Raw genomic sequence first — 17,873 nt, 5'->3', positions numbered from 1 at the left:
CTCCCATTCCGATGGGATTTTGTCTGCTTTCCAATTTTGTGCAAATACAATTCTAGCTGCTGTTAATTATTTGTACAATCAAATATGAATCTTCTTTACTATATTTCTCCGGTAAAATACCCAATAAAAATACCTCTGGCTTAAACTCTGTGGGTTGATGTATCATTTTCTTTAACCATGTTTGTATTTTAACCCAATAGGGTTTTGGTGTCCCTGCAATACAATAAAATACAATAGCAGAGTTGGAAGGGACCTTGGAGGTCTTCTAATCCAACCCTCTGCCTAGGCAGGAAACCCTACACCACTTCATACAAATGGCTATCCAACATTTTCTTAAAGACTTCCAGTGTTGGGGCATTCACAACTTCTGGAGGCAACTTCTGTTCCACTGATTAATTGTTCTCACTGTCAGGAAATGTCTCCTCAGTTCTAAGTTGCTTCTCTCCTTGATTAGTTTCCACCCATTGCTTCTTGTTCTACACTCAGGTGCCCTGGAGAATAGTTTGACTCCCTCTTCTTTGTGGCAACCCCTGAGATATTGGAAGACTGCTATCCTGTCTCCCCTAGTCCTTCTTTTCATTAAACTAGACCTACCCAGTTCCTGCAACCGTTCTTCATATGTTTTAGCCTCCGGTCCCCTAATCATCTTTGTTGCTCTTCTCTGCACTCTTTCTAGAGTCTCCACATCTGCACAGCCACCACATATCATGATATGTTCCTGGCAATTGGTGACATTTCCAACAGAGGTACCACTGTATTGGAAGACAGCTATCATGTCACCCCAAATTCTTTTCTTGGTTAGACTCAGTATGCTGCCTCCCTCCCTCCCTTACTTTCACACACGTAGCTGTGGTTTAGTGAGTTTTGGCCTTTGGCCCTGTGGGTGTTTTGCCATGATCTGGATGCCAAGTTCTACCACCACGTCAGCCTCTTCTTACCTTTTTGTAGGAACCATGGTCATCATCATAGGTGCTGCTGTTCTCTCCATCAATGTAGCCCTCAATCTTCTTTGCGCCCAGGCCAAGAAACCACAGCTCTTTATAGTCCTTGATTTCTCGTTGTTCATACAGGGTTAGTTGGTTTTTAAAATGTTTCAAGGCTTCTGTTTTGGGAAGGAAGCCAAAGGGGTGTTAAAAGAACCTGAAGACATCATAGTGTCAGGCCTGCAGTTATATCCCTTTTAGGATCTTTGGCCTGCCACACTCTCTCTTATTCCATTAGGCTGTTTCATTAGTGTAGTAATTGGGAGGGGGGAATAGAAAGGAGTAGAATTGTGGAATGTGTTGTTGTCATTCTTTTCTAGAAGCCCAAGGTCATCTTTTGTCTCCGCACCTCTGCACCTCACCGGAACCAGCTGGGTGGAGATGCCAGCGTGGAAGAAGAAGATTGGACCATGTGAGGGATTTGTGGGTGTGGGGACAAGATCATGAACTTTAAACTGGGTGGGAATACTAGGTAACTTCCAGAATTGGGATTCCACAGATGTGCTAAGATGTCTGACTTATTAAATTGGAACTTTAAGGATCGTTTTGCCTTGGACTCTGATTTAATTTAGAGCTGAGGTGGCGCAGTGGTTAAATGCAGCACTGCAGGCTACTTCAGCTGACTGCAGTTCTGCAGTTCGGCTGTTCAAATCTCACCTGCTCAGGGTTGACTCAGCCTTCCATCCTTCTGAGGTGGGTAAAATGAGGACCCGGATTGTTGTTGGGGGCAATATGCTGACTCTGTAAACCGCTTAGAGAGGGCTGAAAGCCATATGAAGCAGTATATAAGTCTAACTGCTATTGCTATTGCTATTGCTATTAATTCTGCATGATACTTGGAACGCTGACACATAGTTTATCTAAATCGATATATTAACATGTAAATTGTTGTTTCCCATCCTCTGCCCTCAAACCTATCACCACAGTTTCTGAAATGGTGTAGGGTTTCCTCCTTGAGCAGGGGGTTGGACTACCATGTTTTCCCCAAAATAAGACCTCCCCGGATAATAAGCCCAATCGGGCTTTTGAGTGCATGTGTTGAAATAAGCCCTTTCCCCAAAATAAGACCTCCCTGAAAATATTGCAACATAGAAGCAGCCGTGAGGTGACCACGCTCGCCACCTCTTGCACCTCAAAAAAAAATAAGACCTCCCGGAAAATAAGGCCAAGTACTTATTTCAGGGGCCAAAAGAAATTAAGACCCTGTCTTATTTTTGGGAAACATGGTAGAAGACTTCTAATATCCTGTTCAACTCTGTTGAAACTCCTGTCCATCCTCACAATAATCCCAGCCTTCAAAATCCTAAATACCCTGCTTATCAAAAGTTCTGTTTTGCAGCTTAGTTTTCTAAACATTAAGGTCTGTATTTTTACGCCCTAAAGAAACTTGAAAGCTGGTTCTGTAGGACTGAAGGCAACCTTCAACTTTTAGGAAAGGAGATACGATCCCCCTCTTCAGCCAGTTGCTTTTAAATGATATTTTCTTGGTTTTCCATGACATTATAAACATCCCGTTTGGAGGGAAAGGTCTGTGCAGAAATTGGATGGTTTATCTGCTGTTTTTTCCTTCAGCATTTATCCTAGGACTTGTACCTGCTGAAGTTAGTGGGAACTTGAGGTTGTGAGTCTTCTCGATGTCTCCAGATTTACTGCTCAGCCCTCTGGGGATGATTTCAGAGACGGTGGTAGGAAACGGCTGGACTTGAGATCGGTTATCCTGCAAAGTTGCAAGAGCTTTGTTTCTTTTCTCTCTTAAAGCCACTTCATTATTTCTGTGATTTATACATTACTCCGCCGAGCTCAAAAAACAACTTTCAGGGGAAAATATCGCCAGGATAAAAATCAAAGCATCAAAATCAGAGGTGGTATTCTACCGGTCGCCTTACATGGTTGTGGAAATTGTGGGTGGCCCAACCCACCTTCCCCATTTAGGCATCCCATTTAGGCCCTTTTTAAGCGAAAAGCGCATGCGTGGAAGACTTAGCGCATGAGCGGAAGTGGCCCGCGCGAGCGAAGCGCACGCAATCACATTTGCAAACTGGTAGGGAAGATAAGTAAATGCCACCCCTGATCAAAATCAATAAAAGGGTGCATTTGCTGGGCCTTCTCTGATTTTTTGAAAAATTAAAGTTGGAGAAGAATCAGGAATGTTAAAAAATGCACTTTTGTCGTTTTAAAGTTTACGCCCTGTTTCTCCGTCACTCTCCCATCTACACTGCCTTTAGGTCGTCTAAATGACCCAGAAGGGACCAGACGTCCATGGTTGTGTGGAGCCCCTCAATGCAACCCCCTTTCTCCTCTGTAATAAAGTCAACCAAGTATCAGGTTCATTATCTCTTCTCTATAAAAATGGCTGTGTGTATGTGTGTGTATGTTCCAGCATAACTCTGAAATGCCTTGAGCAGTTTTAACCAAACTTGGTACACAGATGACTTACTCTCTGGAAACAAATACTGCAGGGGTAAGACACCCCTAACACCCCCCTCGGAATATGTGTTCTGTTAAGATACAGCTGTTGTGCCTTAAAATGGCTTCTATTGTACTGCCGTAAAATGGATTCTACTGTACAGTGCAGAGGAGTTGCCATGGTAATAGCTTCACAGTACTCCACAAGGGGGCTCCCTCTGGTAAGGGGGAAAATCCAACATTGGAAATTACGTTTGATCCTATAAATAAATACTTGGGCAACGTGTCCAGCCACTGCATTCTTTGGAAGCCTTCTAACTCTTCCAAGCATAATTGCTTTCTCCAGTGAATTCCGCCCCCACCCACATGATATGGCCAAAATATTGTCCTGTTAGACATTGTGCCTTTGGACCAGGGGTGTGAAACTGGCAGGCCACACCCACCCCAGCTCTGTGAAGGGGAAAAATGTCGTGAAATGTCACATCATAGTGACATGATGTCATGAGTTTGACACCCATGCTTTAGAGCAGGGATGTCAAACTCAATTTCATTGAGGGCTGTATCAGGGCTGTGGTTGACCTCATGGAGCCATCTGGGCATTGACTGACAGGGTAGGCGTGGCCAGCTTGACGTCACTCCCCAAACTGCTGGCATGTTTCTTCTTTGCATTGGGGAGACCAGGTCAAAGTCACGCTGGCCTCACCTTTCTTCTTCATGCTGGGTAGATCCGGACAGTCCCGCAGGCCAGATCAGAACACATCCCGCGCTGGATCTGGCCCATGAGCCTTGAGTTTGACACCCCTGAGCCGAGGTGGCACAGTGGTTAAATGCAGCACTGCAGGCTACTTCAGCTGACTGCAGTTCAGCAGTTTGGCTGTTCAAATCCCACCAGGCTCAAGGTTGACTCAGCCTTCCATCCTTCCGAGGTGGGTAAAATGAGGACCCAGATTGTTGTTGGGGGCAATATGCTGACTCTGTAAACCGCTTAGAGAGGGCTGAAAGCCCTATGAAGCGGTATATAAGCCTAACTATTGCTGCTTTAGACAATGCCAATTTCCTCTCATTTTGTCATCTGTCTGGAGTCCCTTTGCGCCTACAAGAGATCTAAGTCCAGCCCACCATGAATTCCATCGACTCTTATCTGCCGCCTATTTGCATTGACTGTTAGTAGTTCAGATTCTTGTAGAGAGCATTAACATACAATAAACCTATGCTCATTTCGACTGCCAAGACGCCTGTTTTCCTGAGCTTGATATTTTTATTCCCTTACTTTTAGGGCCTTGGTTCATCATGGAGGAAACTTACCGAATGCAGAGTTGTCACAGACTGAAAGGTTTTGGTGGCTATTTGTGGGAAAAGTGCATCTTGCTGTAGAGGCTTTAAAGCAGTCGTCACCAAACTTGATTTGGATGGACAGTCCAAGTGAGGGAGGGCATTGATATTGCTGTTTAATTTCTGAGGAGGAAATGCAGAGTTAATCCCAGAGTAGTGCGGTGGCCTAGAGGTGGCGCTCTAGCCTCACAATCAGGTGGTTTTGAGTTCGATCCTAGGTAGAGACAGATGTTTCTCTCACTGAGAATATATCTGCTACAAAACAGGGAGGGCATCTGTCCAGTAAATACTCAGCTTCATTCACCTGCCCCGACTCCACCCCGCAAGGGATGATGGGGTCATTAAAAGGAAAAAAAAATACAGCATTAATCCCAGCAGCCGGCTTTCATAATATATTATATACACATTTTTGTAGAAGGTTGCATGGCTGGCTGAGGGATTCTGGGAATTGAAGTCCACCAGTCTTCAAGGGGCCAAGTTTCAAGACCCCTGCTTGAAACAATCAATGAACAAGAGCCGAGGTGGCGCAGTGGTTAGAGTGCAGCACTGCAGGCTACTTCAGCTGACTGCTCGCTGCAGTTCGGCAGTTCAAATCTCACCGGGTCAAGGTCGACTCAGCCTTCTGTCCTTCCAAAGTGGGTAAAATGAGGACCCAGATTGTTGGGGGCAAGAGGCTGATTCTGTAAACTGCTTAAAGATGGCTGTAAAAGGACTGTAAAGCGGTATATAAGTCTAACTGTTATTCCTCTTTTTTTCCTTCCTTCCTTCCTTCCTTCCTTCCTTCCTCCCTGTCTTCCTTCCTTCCTTCCTTCTTCCCTTTCTCATTTTCCTTCCTAGTGGCACAGTGGTTATAATGCAGGATTGCAAGCTGACTCTGCCCACTGCCAGGAGTTCAATTCTCACCAGCTCGAGGTTGACTCAGCCTTCCATCCCTCCAAGGTGAGTGAAACGAGCACCCAGATTGTTGGGGGCAAGAGGCTGACTCTGTAAACTGCTTAGAGAGGGCTGTAAAAGCACTGTGAAGCGATATAAAAGTCTAACTGCTATTGCTAATGAAGATGATCTCAATAGGAAGCAGTCACAGGAGTCTTTTGTTGCCAACATTCCTGTGCAAATACCTGTCGGAAAATTCTGTTGACTTCACGTCGGCTGCTCTCTTGAGGTGGCAATTTAGGACGAGAGAGTGCTGCTATCTGGGGAAAAAATGGAGAACAACGGCAAAATTGGCATGGAAAATTATACCCTTGGGACTTCAATGCCTAGTACAGTTATGCTCATGAGGTGTACCTAAATTAGTAATGGGATATTTTTGTGTTTAATTGGTTTTTTAAATTATTATTCCTAATAAGTCCTATTCAAAGTTTCTTGTGGAAGAGCCTCGGCGTAGGTCTGAACGGAGGGGTCGAAATTCATATCCCAACAGGAGGTGGGATGTTCGTTGTTTGAAAACATCACATGGAATGTCAAATGAGCAAAAAAATGGGCCAATTTTGCTCAATTTTGCCCCCCCCCCGCCCCCAGGAGCACTTCACAAGCCTCCTAAAGGCTATTCATGCCCTTTTTTTAAAAAAAAAATATGGGCCCGTTTTCGCAAAAACTGGGCCGTCTTTGGGAGGTCTGTAGAGTGAAAAAACTTTTGTTTTTAATTTGCCTCTTCAAAATCTTGGTGCATCTTATATTCCAGTGCATCTTATACTCCGAAAAATACGGTACCTGTATGTAAGAACTACCTGCATCTCAACAAAAATCATTTTTTTATAAGCAGAAGAGAGGATCTTGTATTGACAATGGGGCAGAATTCTCTAAAGGAAAACCATCCCATGAAAACCACCGGTTTCATGAATATTTCTCACTTAAAAGATTTAGGAGGTTGGTTTCGTCTGAATTCTCACCTTAGAAGCTGACAGCCTTATGTTTCCTTTCTTGAATTTGTGAGTTAGGGATGTATTTTCTGTGGAAATCAAAGTTGGCACCTCCCTCTGTTTTTGGACTAGAGTTTTAGGCTCCGGTAGAGACTGCAATGATAAACCAGATATTTTTCAACCTTTCAACCTTGTTTTGACGAACTTTCAGCTTTTGGCTGAAGTAGGCCACTTCAATTGAATGACGGTCATTACTTCTAGCGTTATGTGTTTTGCTTAATACATTCTAAACCTACAATGGCGAATCTATGTCATGAGTGCCAGATGTGGCATGCAGAGCTGTTCTGGTCCCCCTCTGTCAGGTAATGAACGCAGACACAGGCTTAGCTGTTTGCCACACTTTATTCACAGCAATTATAATCCTGTTGGCTAAAAGCCCAGGCACGACTCACTGGCAAGACGTTGGCAGCAACCCAGACTCCAACAGACACGGGAACACAAGGCAGACCAGACAAGGAGCTCTCCAGATTACTACAAATGGTTGTGTCCTGCAAAAGGACTCCTCCCAAAGTCTCTTCTTATATACTCTCTTGGGAGGGACCAAGCCATAACCACCTGGGCTTGATTATCTCTTATGAGTCTGTCTCTGTAACTGCTGCCTCCGTTTCTCCGCCCTACGTTGCCTGGCGTTAGGGACAAACTCCCTTTGATCTTCCCCACTGCTCCATGCCTCAAGTGCCTCCTGGTGGCCAACCAACCTCTCTGGTCCCTGCTCTGAGTCTGAACCCTGCCCAGGATCCTCCACATCTTCCGTAGCAGACTCATAGGGTTCCTCACTATCAGAGTCCATCGGCAGCTCCAATGACTCCTGTTGGGCCACAACACAGAGCCCTCCCTGTGGTCACATGTGCTGTCCCCAGCTGGTCCTCGCCGTCCCCAGAGCGCTGGAAAATGGCACGAAAAATGCCCAAAAAACAGGCCATTTCAGGTTATTTTGGGGACTGTTTTGGGGCCATTTTTCAGACTATTTTTGACCTCCAAAATGCTCCCAAAACAGCCGGAAACGGTCTGAAACACCATCTGAAAGTGGCCCAAAAACAGGCATGCGTGCACCAGCCCGCTCGTCTTTGAGTTTCCAGCAATCCGGCTCGTGCACATGCACACACATGCACCAGTGGTGGGTTTCAAAATTTTTTAGAACCTCGTCTGTAGGTGTGGCCTGCTTTGTGGGAGTGGCTTGCCAGCCATGTGACTGGGTGGGGGTGGCCAACTTGTAAAATGTGGTGAAACTCACTTAACAACGCTCTTGCTTGGCAATCAAAATGTTGACTCAGAAACTCTGGCATTTGAAGCATGCAAATCTTAAAGCTGTCAAGTTACAAGACCCTTGCACCCATAACCCTTTAGGAAAAAAAAACCAGGGGTGTTCAAACTTGACAGCTTTAAGACTTGTGGACTTCAACTCCCAGAATTCCTCCTCCAGTCATGTTGGCTCAGGAACTCTGGCATTGAAGTGTGCAAGTCTTAAAGCCGCCAAGTTACAAGGCCCTTGCACCCCTAACCCTTTAGGGAAAAAAACCCCAGGGGTGTTCAAACTTGACAGCTTTAAGACTTGTGGACTTCAACTCCCAGAATTCCTCCTCTCGCTCTTCATCTTGATGATGTTTGGACGGGCGGGGGGAGGGAGATGGAACCGGTTCTAAACGGCACAGTATATTTGTGGAACCTCTTCTATAGAAGAGGTTAGAACTGGCAGGAACCCACCCCTGACATGCACACACATTCTGGTTTAGGCAATCGGTGCCGAAAAGATTTGCCATTACTGTTCAAAACAATTCTTATTAATATTACATTAAAACTACGAAGATTCTCAGTCCCCCAGGTCATGGCTGTCCCGGCAGAGAGGGCTCTGCCATAGGTTTGCCATCATGGGTATATGTTCTCCTGCTTGAGTACTGGGTTAGACTAGTAGACCTCCATGGTCCCCTCCAACCCCATTATTCTATGTTCTATGTCGTTTGCATTATTTTGTCCTCATGAAAATTTGTAGGGCTTGTCATGGAATAGCTTAAAAAGCACGGAGGTTTGGGGAAGTCTGTAACTGATCAATTTAAATCGCTTACCAAACCTATTTGGGTGTAACTTGTCTCACATGATGTTGCCTCTAACTTGGTTTTGCTTGCTGTATAACACGCATCTCCTTTAGGAGTCTTCCCTGTTTTTAAAAAGAAAGGGAAAGAAAGAGAAAGAGAATAGCTAGTTGCTTCATTAAACACATTATGCTTAGGGCTGAGGCCACCCATTCCCAATAATCACTGGTGGGACCCGAAGCCTTCAATGATTCGAAATATTTAGGGACGGTGTTGTGGCCCAGCAGGAGCCGTTGGAGCTGCCACCAGACTCCGACAGCGAGGGGCCCTATGAGTCGGCTTTGGAGGATGTGGAGGACCCTGGACAAGGTTCCGACTCCAAGCAGGGCGCAGAGAGGCTGGTTGGCCACCAGGAAGCACCTGAGCCTTGGACCAGTGGGGAGGAGACAAGGGAGTGTGATCCGGATGTCAACAGTGGGGAGGAGCCAAAGGAGTTGTTCCTAGATGCCCGGCACCGGAGAGCTAACAGGCGTAAGGAACAATTACGCAATTACAGGGGGTAATTGCACTCAGCTGGTGGTAATTAGGCTCCTCTCCAGACTATAAAAGGACTGCTTGTGCACACGCCCCTTTTGCAGAAGTCAACGCAGGAACTAATGTTGGAGAACATTATTGTGAGCCTGGCAGGCTGGATTGCTGCCACGGCTTATCTGTGCTGGATTGCTGCCAAGGATCTGTCTGTCTGTTAATTAAATGCCGTAACTTATCTTTAGCTCGGAGTGTGTGTTGTTGTGGGATGAGGGGGGTCAGAACAGACGGTTACAAATGAAACGGCGTAATCTTGATGCGTTTGTGATTCAAAATCGCCTCACCGCAGGGCTCAATGTGTCCTGATCCGATTCGACTTTTCCCTCCATCTTGCTTGGAATTGTGAATGGTGGCACTCACCTCCCTTTCCTAGGAAAATAGAAAGTACAAAGCTTCAAAATAACCGACTGAAAACATTTTCAAAAGCTGGTTCAAAGTTATCATTGGGGGAGCTTGGGTTCTGTCACCTCCTTGCCTTCTTCAAGGTATCTTTCCACTACAAACCTTCCATGGGACACCATTGGATCGTCTGCCATTTTTCCTACCTGTCACAAGAACGTGCCGCCATTTTGTTCTCTGTCCTTGGAAGTTTGACCCAAGAATCCCTTGCTCAAATCTGGCAAAGAAACACACAGACCTGCCAAACACTCTGGCCATGTTCTGCCCTGAATTAAGAAGACCATGTTTCTATGTTGGCTAGTCTGTACGTTACGACAGCACTGGGAAAAAATAGCTCACAATTCAGTGGTGAGTTCCTCTCCCCATCACTACTGGTATGGTGCTCATGGGGCTGCATGTCCTTTCGTGCACATGCGCGGAGCATGCGTGTGCACTCCACCCCCCCTACGACACCCAGCTGCTTGTGGGAGCTCGCGTAGGCACCGCACGCTATGCCCGCGTGCGCAATTGGCCGGTTGCTTTAAAAACTGGTATAGAACGTGGGCGGGCAGGTGGGCCAAACGAGCCACCGTACCGGTACACTGTCAGCTGTTCCCGGTGACTACCAGTATGGCTGTACTGGGCCGTACTGGCTGAAACCCACCACTGTCACAACTGCAGTGATTATCTGGGAATAGATAAGGTCTGTCATCATGAATATTCCTTTGGAAGATTGTTTGCCAGGCCTTGCTGTATTTGAATGAAAGGAATTCATATTTGTTTAATAAAAAGGAGTTTTGTCGAGACCAGGAATTTGTTCTGTGCTTTTTGGGGAAGCCTAGATCAGAACATCCCTATATATATATATATACATACTGTATTTTTTGGAGTATAAAACGAACCTTCCCCCCACTAAAAAAAGGTGAAAATCTGGGTGCATCTTATACACTGAATAGAGCGTTTTTGGCCTACCGAAACCCTGCCCCCTTTGCAAAAATGGACATGCAGAGGGTTTGGGAGGCTTGCAAAGTGCTCCTGGGGGCTGGGGAGGACAAAATTGAGCAAAAAAGGAGCCATTTTTTGCTCATTTTTGCCCCCTACCCCCCAGGAGCACTTTACCAGCCTCCCAAAGCTCTGAATACTCCCTCCCTTTTTTGCAAAAAAATGAGGTGTGCAGAGGGTTTGGGAGGCCTGCAGAGTGCAAAAACTTTTTTTTTTAAAAATGTACCTCTTCCAAATCATGGTGCGTCTTATACTCTTATACTCTGGTGCATCTTATGGTCCAAAAAATACGGTAGATAGCAAGGCTGGCCCATCTGTATTCTAGCTTCTTTGTTTCTCCACATTGCAGGTTCTTTCCTGGACCAGAACTCCAGCTTTGCTGGCTGAAAAATTCTGGGAGTTGAAGTCCACAATTCTTAAAGTTCTCAGGGTTGGAGACTCCCGTTCTAGAGACATAGCTACTTAAAAACTACCTTTGCTCACCTTTGGGATGAGAAGGTTGGGTTTTTCACCAGGTTTCAGTATAACTGGGAGAGCACTTGATCGTCCTTTCCTAATTTTTTCAGACTTGGCACTAATCTTCTTTCTGGAGAAAAACCACAGTAGAGATATAATTATGTTACAAACATTGAAGAAAATCTTATTTTTCAAAATATAGGGTTAGGATATGTTCTGACCCCCTCCTCCATCCAGTAACGAAAGCCAAGACAAGCTTAACTAGAATGTACTTTTAATAGCAAGAAGCCAAAATCTTGGTGGCTGAAAGCCAAGCAAACAAACAGATTTGGCAGCAAGTCAGACAAACCTTGGCAGCAATTCAGACAAATCTTGGCAGCAATCCAGCCTGCCAAGTTAGTTACGTTCTCTTTAGTCAATGCGTTGACTTCTGCAAGAGGGGCGTGTCACAAGCAGTCTTTTTTATAGTCTGGAGAGGAGCCTAATGACCACCAACTGAGCACAATTACCTCCTGTAATTGCATAATTGTTCCTGATACTGAGTAGCTCTTCGATGCCGTGCATCTAGGAACAACTCACTGCTGGCTTCTGGATCACTCTCCCTTGTCTCCTCCCCACTGGTCCAAGGCTCAGGCACCACCTGATGGTCAACCAGTCTCTCTACGCCCTGCTCGGAGTTGGAACCCTGTCCAGGGTCCTCCACATCCTCCAGGGCCGACTCATAGGGCCCCTCGCTGTCGGAGTCTGGTGGCAGCTCCAACGGCTCCTGCTGGGCCACAACAGGATATTATTTCCTCTAGCTATAGCAGATGAGATGTTATGTCATGTTTTTAAAAAATCTTATTTTTCAAAATACAGGGTTAGGATATGATTTCCTCCAGCTGTAGCAGATGAGATGTTATGTCATGTTTAAAAAAATCTTATTTTTCAAAATGCACTGTTAGGATATCATTTCCTCTAGCTGTAGCAGATGAGATGTTATGTCATGTTTAAAAAAATCTTATTTTTCAAAATGCAGGGTTAGGATATTATTTCCTCTAGCTGTAGCAGATGAGATGTTATGTCATGTTTAAAAAAATCTTATTTTTCAAAATGCAGGGTTAGGATATGATTTCCTCCAGCTGTAGCAGATGAGATGTCTTGTCATGTTAAAAAAATATATTTTTTTTCAAACGCATCAAGGAGCATTATTAAAGCATCATTTATGACCAAATAAAATAGAATAAGGGCTTGGAGAACGGTGAGATGTGCTCGCTACGCAAACACATTAAAAATAATTTGAAGAATCTCTTTTTAAAAAAAGGCACTTACATGCTGAGCCTCCGGCTGGCTTTTGAAAATGGTGCATTTTATTTCCTACAATACAGGGTGCTTTGTTACAGTGAAATGAAACGAAATGATGGAGGTGAGGTCAGGTGAGATGAGACAATTGGCGATCACAATACAGGTAAGGACACAGTTCATGTCCTAAATGCCAAAAACAACATAGGTACCTGTTCTGACCCCCCTCGTCCTACACCAAAGCACGCCGAGACAAAGATACTGCAAGGATTTATTAACACACAGACAGGACCTTGGAAGCAATCCAGCACAGACTAAACTTGGCAGCAATCCAGCCTGCCAAGCTAGCCACGAAAATTCTCCAACGTTAGTGAATGCGTTGACTCCTGCAAAGGGGTGTGTGCACAAGCATTCCTTTTATAGTCTTGAGAGGAGCCTAATTACCACCAGCTGAGTGCAATTATCTCCTGTAACTGCGCAACTCCTTACGCCTATTAGCTCTCCATTGCCGGGCATCCAGGAACAACTCCCTTGTCTCCTCCCCACTGCTCCAATGCATGACATCACGATCACACTCCCTTGTCTCCTCCCCACTGGTCCAAGGCTCAGGCGCCTCCTGGTGGCCAACCAGCTTCTCTGCACCCTGCTCGGAGTCGGAACCCTGTCCAGGGTCCTCCACATCCTCCAGAGCTGACTCATAGGGCCCCTCACTGTCAGAGTCTGGTGGCAGCTCCAACGGTGCCTGCTGGGCCACAATAGGTACCGTCTTTCAAAACAGCAATCCTTCATTTCCCAGAGGTCAGCCTGGTAAAGTTATTCTTTTTCACCTCCCCTTGCATTACATTTATTATATTCCCTTTTCACTCCTGGTCACTGATGGAAAATACAACTTGCCGACTAGTGGTGAGTTCTGGATCCCATTGCGACTGGTATGCTGCAACGGGGCCCGGCGTCCCCCACATGCATGCGCGCATGCACGCACATGTGTGCCACAAATGCATGCATCATTACCTCTGTGACGTCTCCACAGCGCCTCCGCGATGCCTCCATGACATTCCAGCTGCTTGGCGGAGCCTCGCGCTCTGTGTGCTTGCGTGAAAGCGCCAAAGAGCTCAAATAAAGGTAAGGAGGTCGGGCGGGCAGGTGGGGCCTGCAGAGCACCGTGCCACAACGGTACCCGGTGCTCCTGGCAGGCACCGGTACCCTCATACCGGGGTGTACCGCCTGCAACCCACCACTGTTGCCTACCATAAACATGTTGAGAAACATTTTAAAGCAGGGGTCACCAAACTTTCAGACCTCAGGGACCACTAAATTCATAATTTTAAATCTCACGGACCAGAGGTGGGTTCCTACCGGTTAGGACCAGTTCGGCTGAGTAGGTAGTAACTCGCCTGGCCATTCCCCCAAACCAGTTCATCTTGTTTTTTGCTTCTGCGCATGCACAGAAGCATTTTTTTTACTACTACGCATGCGCGCACACAAGCATAAGAAGGCAAATTCTGACCGCACCTTGAATGCCCTAAAATCTTATTTAGTCTGACCAGATTAGCCTGAGAAGATTCTCGTGTTGCAAGCTTGAGCAATCAAACAGCTACTGTATTTTCTGGAGTATAAGACGCTTCAAAGTATAAGACGCACCTAGATTTTGGGGAGGAAAACAAGGGGGGAAAAATCTGCCTCTGCCTCCCAGCAATTTGCCTCCTTGCAACGAACAGCACAGACAATATACACTGTTTGTAGTGTTACATTTCAGACTATACGTGTACAGAGGCTGTTAAAATTGACGTGCTTTCTGGAAGTATACATTATTCTTTGCTATTTAAAATAATAGCACTTTTTAAAATAATAGCATGGGGCCTCTTCAAGCATTTATTTTAAAAAGCTTCTTCCTTTTGTTGTCTGGAATAGTAATAAAGCAGTCTTTAAAAAATAAGACTAATAATAATTTGAACATTCTATAGGCATTTATAGTTGTTGACTTGCCTCCTTGCAGCAAACAGCCTGATTAGCACAAGAAAAAAAAATCTGTCTCCCAGCAATTTGCCAGGTGGAGCAAACAGCAAGTTTCGCTTTCAATTTCATCAGCTGTTACAGGCTGCAGGGATTCCTATAGCTTATTGAAGCCTCCACAAGCCCCCGTTTGCTGCAAAGAGATAAATTGCTGGGAGGCAGAGGCCAAAGGGTGGGGGGCCAGTGGGTGGGTAGGGCTACTTTCAGTGTATAAGACGCACCCAATTTTTTACCCTCTTTTAGGGGGGGAAGGTGCGTCTTATACTCCGAAAAATACGGTAATTGATCTCTTAACGGGTAGATCTGGTGGTTCACGCCCGACGATAACCAGTGTGCAGTGATTCCAAACACTTGCCCCTGTACAACACAAAGGGATGACCGTTGAGGATAAAAAAATTTCAGCAACATTGCCGCGCTATCCCTAACCAGGGGGGATCAAATTCTCCTTAAAATTCTTGAAGGACTATGACATCCAGGCAACTCCAAGATTCTGCTACCAAGATCAAGAATTCCAGAATGCGCCTGGAGTTCTGAAGATGCTGGACTTTCCAGCAGGACGAGGGGTAGAGGGGCTTCACCACTGGATAATTAAAAAAAGTTTCCTGGCCCGACACCTGTGGATGGCTGCGAGCCGCCCTTCAGTTCTGCATAATTCAAAAGGCGGGATATAAATTAAATAAATAAACGACCCAGCTCTTGCCACAGACTTTTTTTTTTCTTGGCCGGAGCTCACTCAGATCTGCCAGCTGCATTCCAACACATTGCAGCACTGATGGCGTTACCTCATTGGGGTAAGGAAACGCCTGCAAGAAAACAAGCACGTGCAGAGAACAGCAAGGAGGACTCAACGTGGGTCGGGCTAAAACAGAGCAGAGAAAGGATTCCGCCGAATTAGTTGGAAGTTTGATTTCTCTCAAGGCCGCCCGATTGCGTTTCCTTTTAGAACACGGAATAATAGGGTTGGAAGCAGAGGTGGGTTGCTACTACCAGTTCGGGCATGCTCCTGCGCTCTCCCGACGCTTCGGTGCATGCGCGGAAATGTCTGGATGGGTGGCCGGAGCCTCCCGTCAGCGCTACTACTGGTTCTCCTGATCTCCGCCGAACCAGCAGCAACCTGGTTGGGAGGTAACTTGGAGGTCTTCTAGTCCAACCCCCGACTCAGGCAAGAGACCCTAGACCATGGGTGTCAAACTTGATCGTGTCCCGCGACTCATTGTGATGTATCGCGACATATTTTGCCTTCGCGGAGCTGGGGAAGGCATGGCGCACGCATGACACCTCCGGCCCAGAGGCTGCCGGTTTGACAGGCCTGCCCTACATCATTGCAGACCAATGGCTCTCCAGTCTTTTCTCAAAAAGTGATGGCGCACTCATAAAATCTGCTTTAAGCATTTATATTTACCATTTCTGCACCCCCAACAAACAACCGGCTCACAAACAATTTGCATGCTACTATTTCTCCGCCTTATCAAAATGTCATTACCAAGGCAGACATCACTATCAACATGTGCCTTGGTTTTCTGAGAAGCGTTATTATTATTTTTTTCACTCGCTTCTGTTCCATTTCATCCTGTCCATTTCTCTAAACTATGTTTGAATGCTTACTCCGGCCTTGTAAGGAATTTGAATTCCGCTCCTGTCTTGTAAAGAAATCAACTGTTTGGCTCCTAAACCTCGGCGGCTGTGGGATGCACCTCATAAAAAATAAAAAATGAAAGCAAACATCCAATGGTAAGGTCTTAGCAATAGCACTTAGACTTAGATGCCACTTTACAGTGCTTTTACAGCCCTCTCTAAGCAGTTTACAAATCAGCCTCTTGCCCCCAACAATCTGAGTCCTCATTTTACCCACTTCAGGAGGATGGAAGGCTGAGTCAATCTTGAGCCTGGGTGAGATTCGACCTGCCAAATTGCAATCAGCCGGCAGTCAGCAGAAGAAGCCTGCAGTACTGCACTCTAACCACTGCGCCACTGTGGCTCAATAGCGATAGCATTTAGACATATATACCGCTTCACAGTGCTTTACAGCCCTCTCTGGGTAGATTATAGAGTCAGCATATTCCTCCCAACAACCTGGGTCCTCCTTTTATTGACCTTGGAAAGATAGAAGGCTAAGTCAACCTCAAGCTAGTCAGGATCGAACTCCTGACTGTGGGCAGAGTGTGCCTGCAATACTGCATTCTAACCACTGTGCTGTCGCTGTTTAGATAGTAATAGCACTTAGACTTACATACCGCTTTACAGGGCTCTACAGCCCTGTCAAAAGGGTTTGCAAAGTCAGCATCTTGCCCCAAAACAATCTGGGTCCTCATTGTACCCACCTCGGAAGGATGGGGAGGATGAGTCCACCTTGAGCCTGGTGAGATTTGAACGGCCAAATTGCAGGCAGCCGGCAGAATTAGCCTGCAGTACTGCACTCTCCCCGAGGCTTAATTGCCCTTGAAGCGGGCTTGAAGCGGGCTACAACCCACAACCTGGCCACCCCCCGTGATCTTAATGTCCAGGTAAAGTGGAGGGGGGAGGTCCCTTCAGTTATTCGTGTACTTTGGTTGAAATCTACAGAGGTGGAAGGTTTCCCCACCACCACCTGCCCCCACCTGGGCAGCACCGGCTGAGAAGTGATGAACTGTGGCACCAACGAATTCCTCATATTCTCTGAGCATTCTTCCATGGACCTCAGGACCGAGAGGAAAGTTTTCCATGAAATTTCCAAGGGGTCACCAATTTCCACAGCGGGAGGAGCCCCCGAAGGGTTAGGACAAGCCACGGCACTCGGCTCCCGATAGTCCCCCGTCTCCAGCTTGTGCTCCACCGCGGCCGATCTTTGGATATTTTGCTCGGGGAGTGGCAATTTCTTTTTGGCGGGCTTTCCCATGGGCTCGGGCATTCACCGAGACATCTGGCTCCGCAGAAGCAGGCGTAAGTCAGCTACCGCCGACGCCAATCAAAACGGTGGCCTCCCATTGCAGCCTTTCCCTGTTGTGAGCTCCCCACTCCCCTAATATTTGCTGCATTCTGAGATAACAATGGGAGACAATGGGAGGTGGCCAATGGAGTTTTGTAGACGGCAGGGTCTGTGATGTAACCCTCCAGGGTAGGAATGCCCGCGGCGGATGATACAGCTGCTTTAAAAGGCTGCGTTATCCTACAGCCCCCAAGGGCGCTGCCTACTCCTTTTCCATCTGCTATCTGGAAGAGCGACCTTTATCTAAATTTCAAGATTTTCCAAGTTCCTTGGGAAGGCCACGCTTGGAACACCGCATCCAGTTTTGGCCGTCGCGAGGTAAGGGGGATGTTCAGACACTAGAAAGAGTGCAGAGAAGAGCAACGAAGGGGATTAGGGGAAGATTGGAGGCTAAAACATAGGAAGAACGGCTGCAGGAACTGGGTATGTTTTAATTCAGATACGGCAAACCTTTTTGGCACCAAGTGCCAAAGCTAGAACACATGTGCCTGCACATGCGCTGGAGTGCCATTTGTGG

At 46.4% G+C, this 17,873-nt stretch overlaps 1 protein-coding gene across 1 annotated transcript in view; it reads right to left on the bottom strand.

The window, feature by feature from the left end:
• The window catches only part of DYRK4 (dual specificity tyrosine phosphorylation regulated kinase 4), a 36,973-nt gene extending 19,695 nt beyond the window's left edge, over positions 1-17,278 (bottom strand). The window contains exons 1-10 of the mRNA XM_032221880.1: positions 16,989-17,278; positions 11,125-11,227; positions 9,546-9,630; positions 8,736-8,798; positions 7,785-7,789; positions 6,614-6,736; positions 5,840-5,914; positions 4,695-4,844; positions 2,577-2,700; positions 939-1,102 (exon numbers count right to left, since the gene is read on the bottom strand). Of these exons, the coding sequence (XP_032077771.1) occupies positions 939-1,102; positions 2,577-2,700; positions 4,695-4,844; positions 5,840-5,914; positions 6,614-6,736; positions 7,785-7,789; positions 8,736-8,798; positions 9,546-9,630; positions 11,125-11,227; positions 16,989-17,278 (1,182 nt within the window). The remainder of the gene's footprint in view (positions 1-938; positions 1,103-2,576; positions 2,701-4,694; positions 4,845-5,839; positions 5,915-6,613; positions 6,737-7,784; positions 7,790-8,735; positions 8,799-9,545; positions 9,631-11,124; positions 11,228-16,988) is intronic.
• Positions 17,279-17,873: the final 595 nt, after the last annotated feature.

This window comes from Thamnophis elegans, chromosome 7 (genome assembly GCF_009769535.1).
Source record: "Thamnophis elegans isolate rThaEle1 chromosome 7, rThaEle1.pri, whole genome shotgun sequence".
In the NCBI taxonomy this organism is placed as follows: Eukaryota; Metazoa; Chordata; class Lepidosauria; order Squamata; family Colubridae; genus Thamnophis; species Thamnophis elegans.
This window is presented reverse-complemented; position numbering and strand designations above follow the sequence as displayed.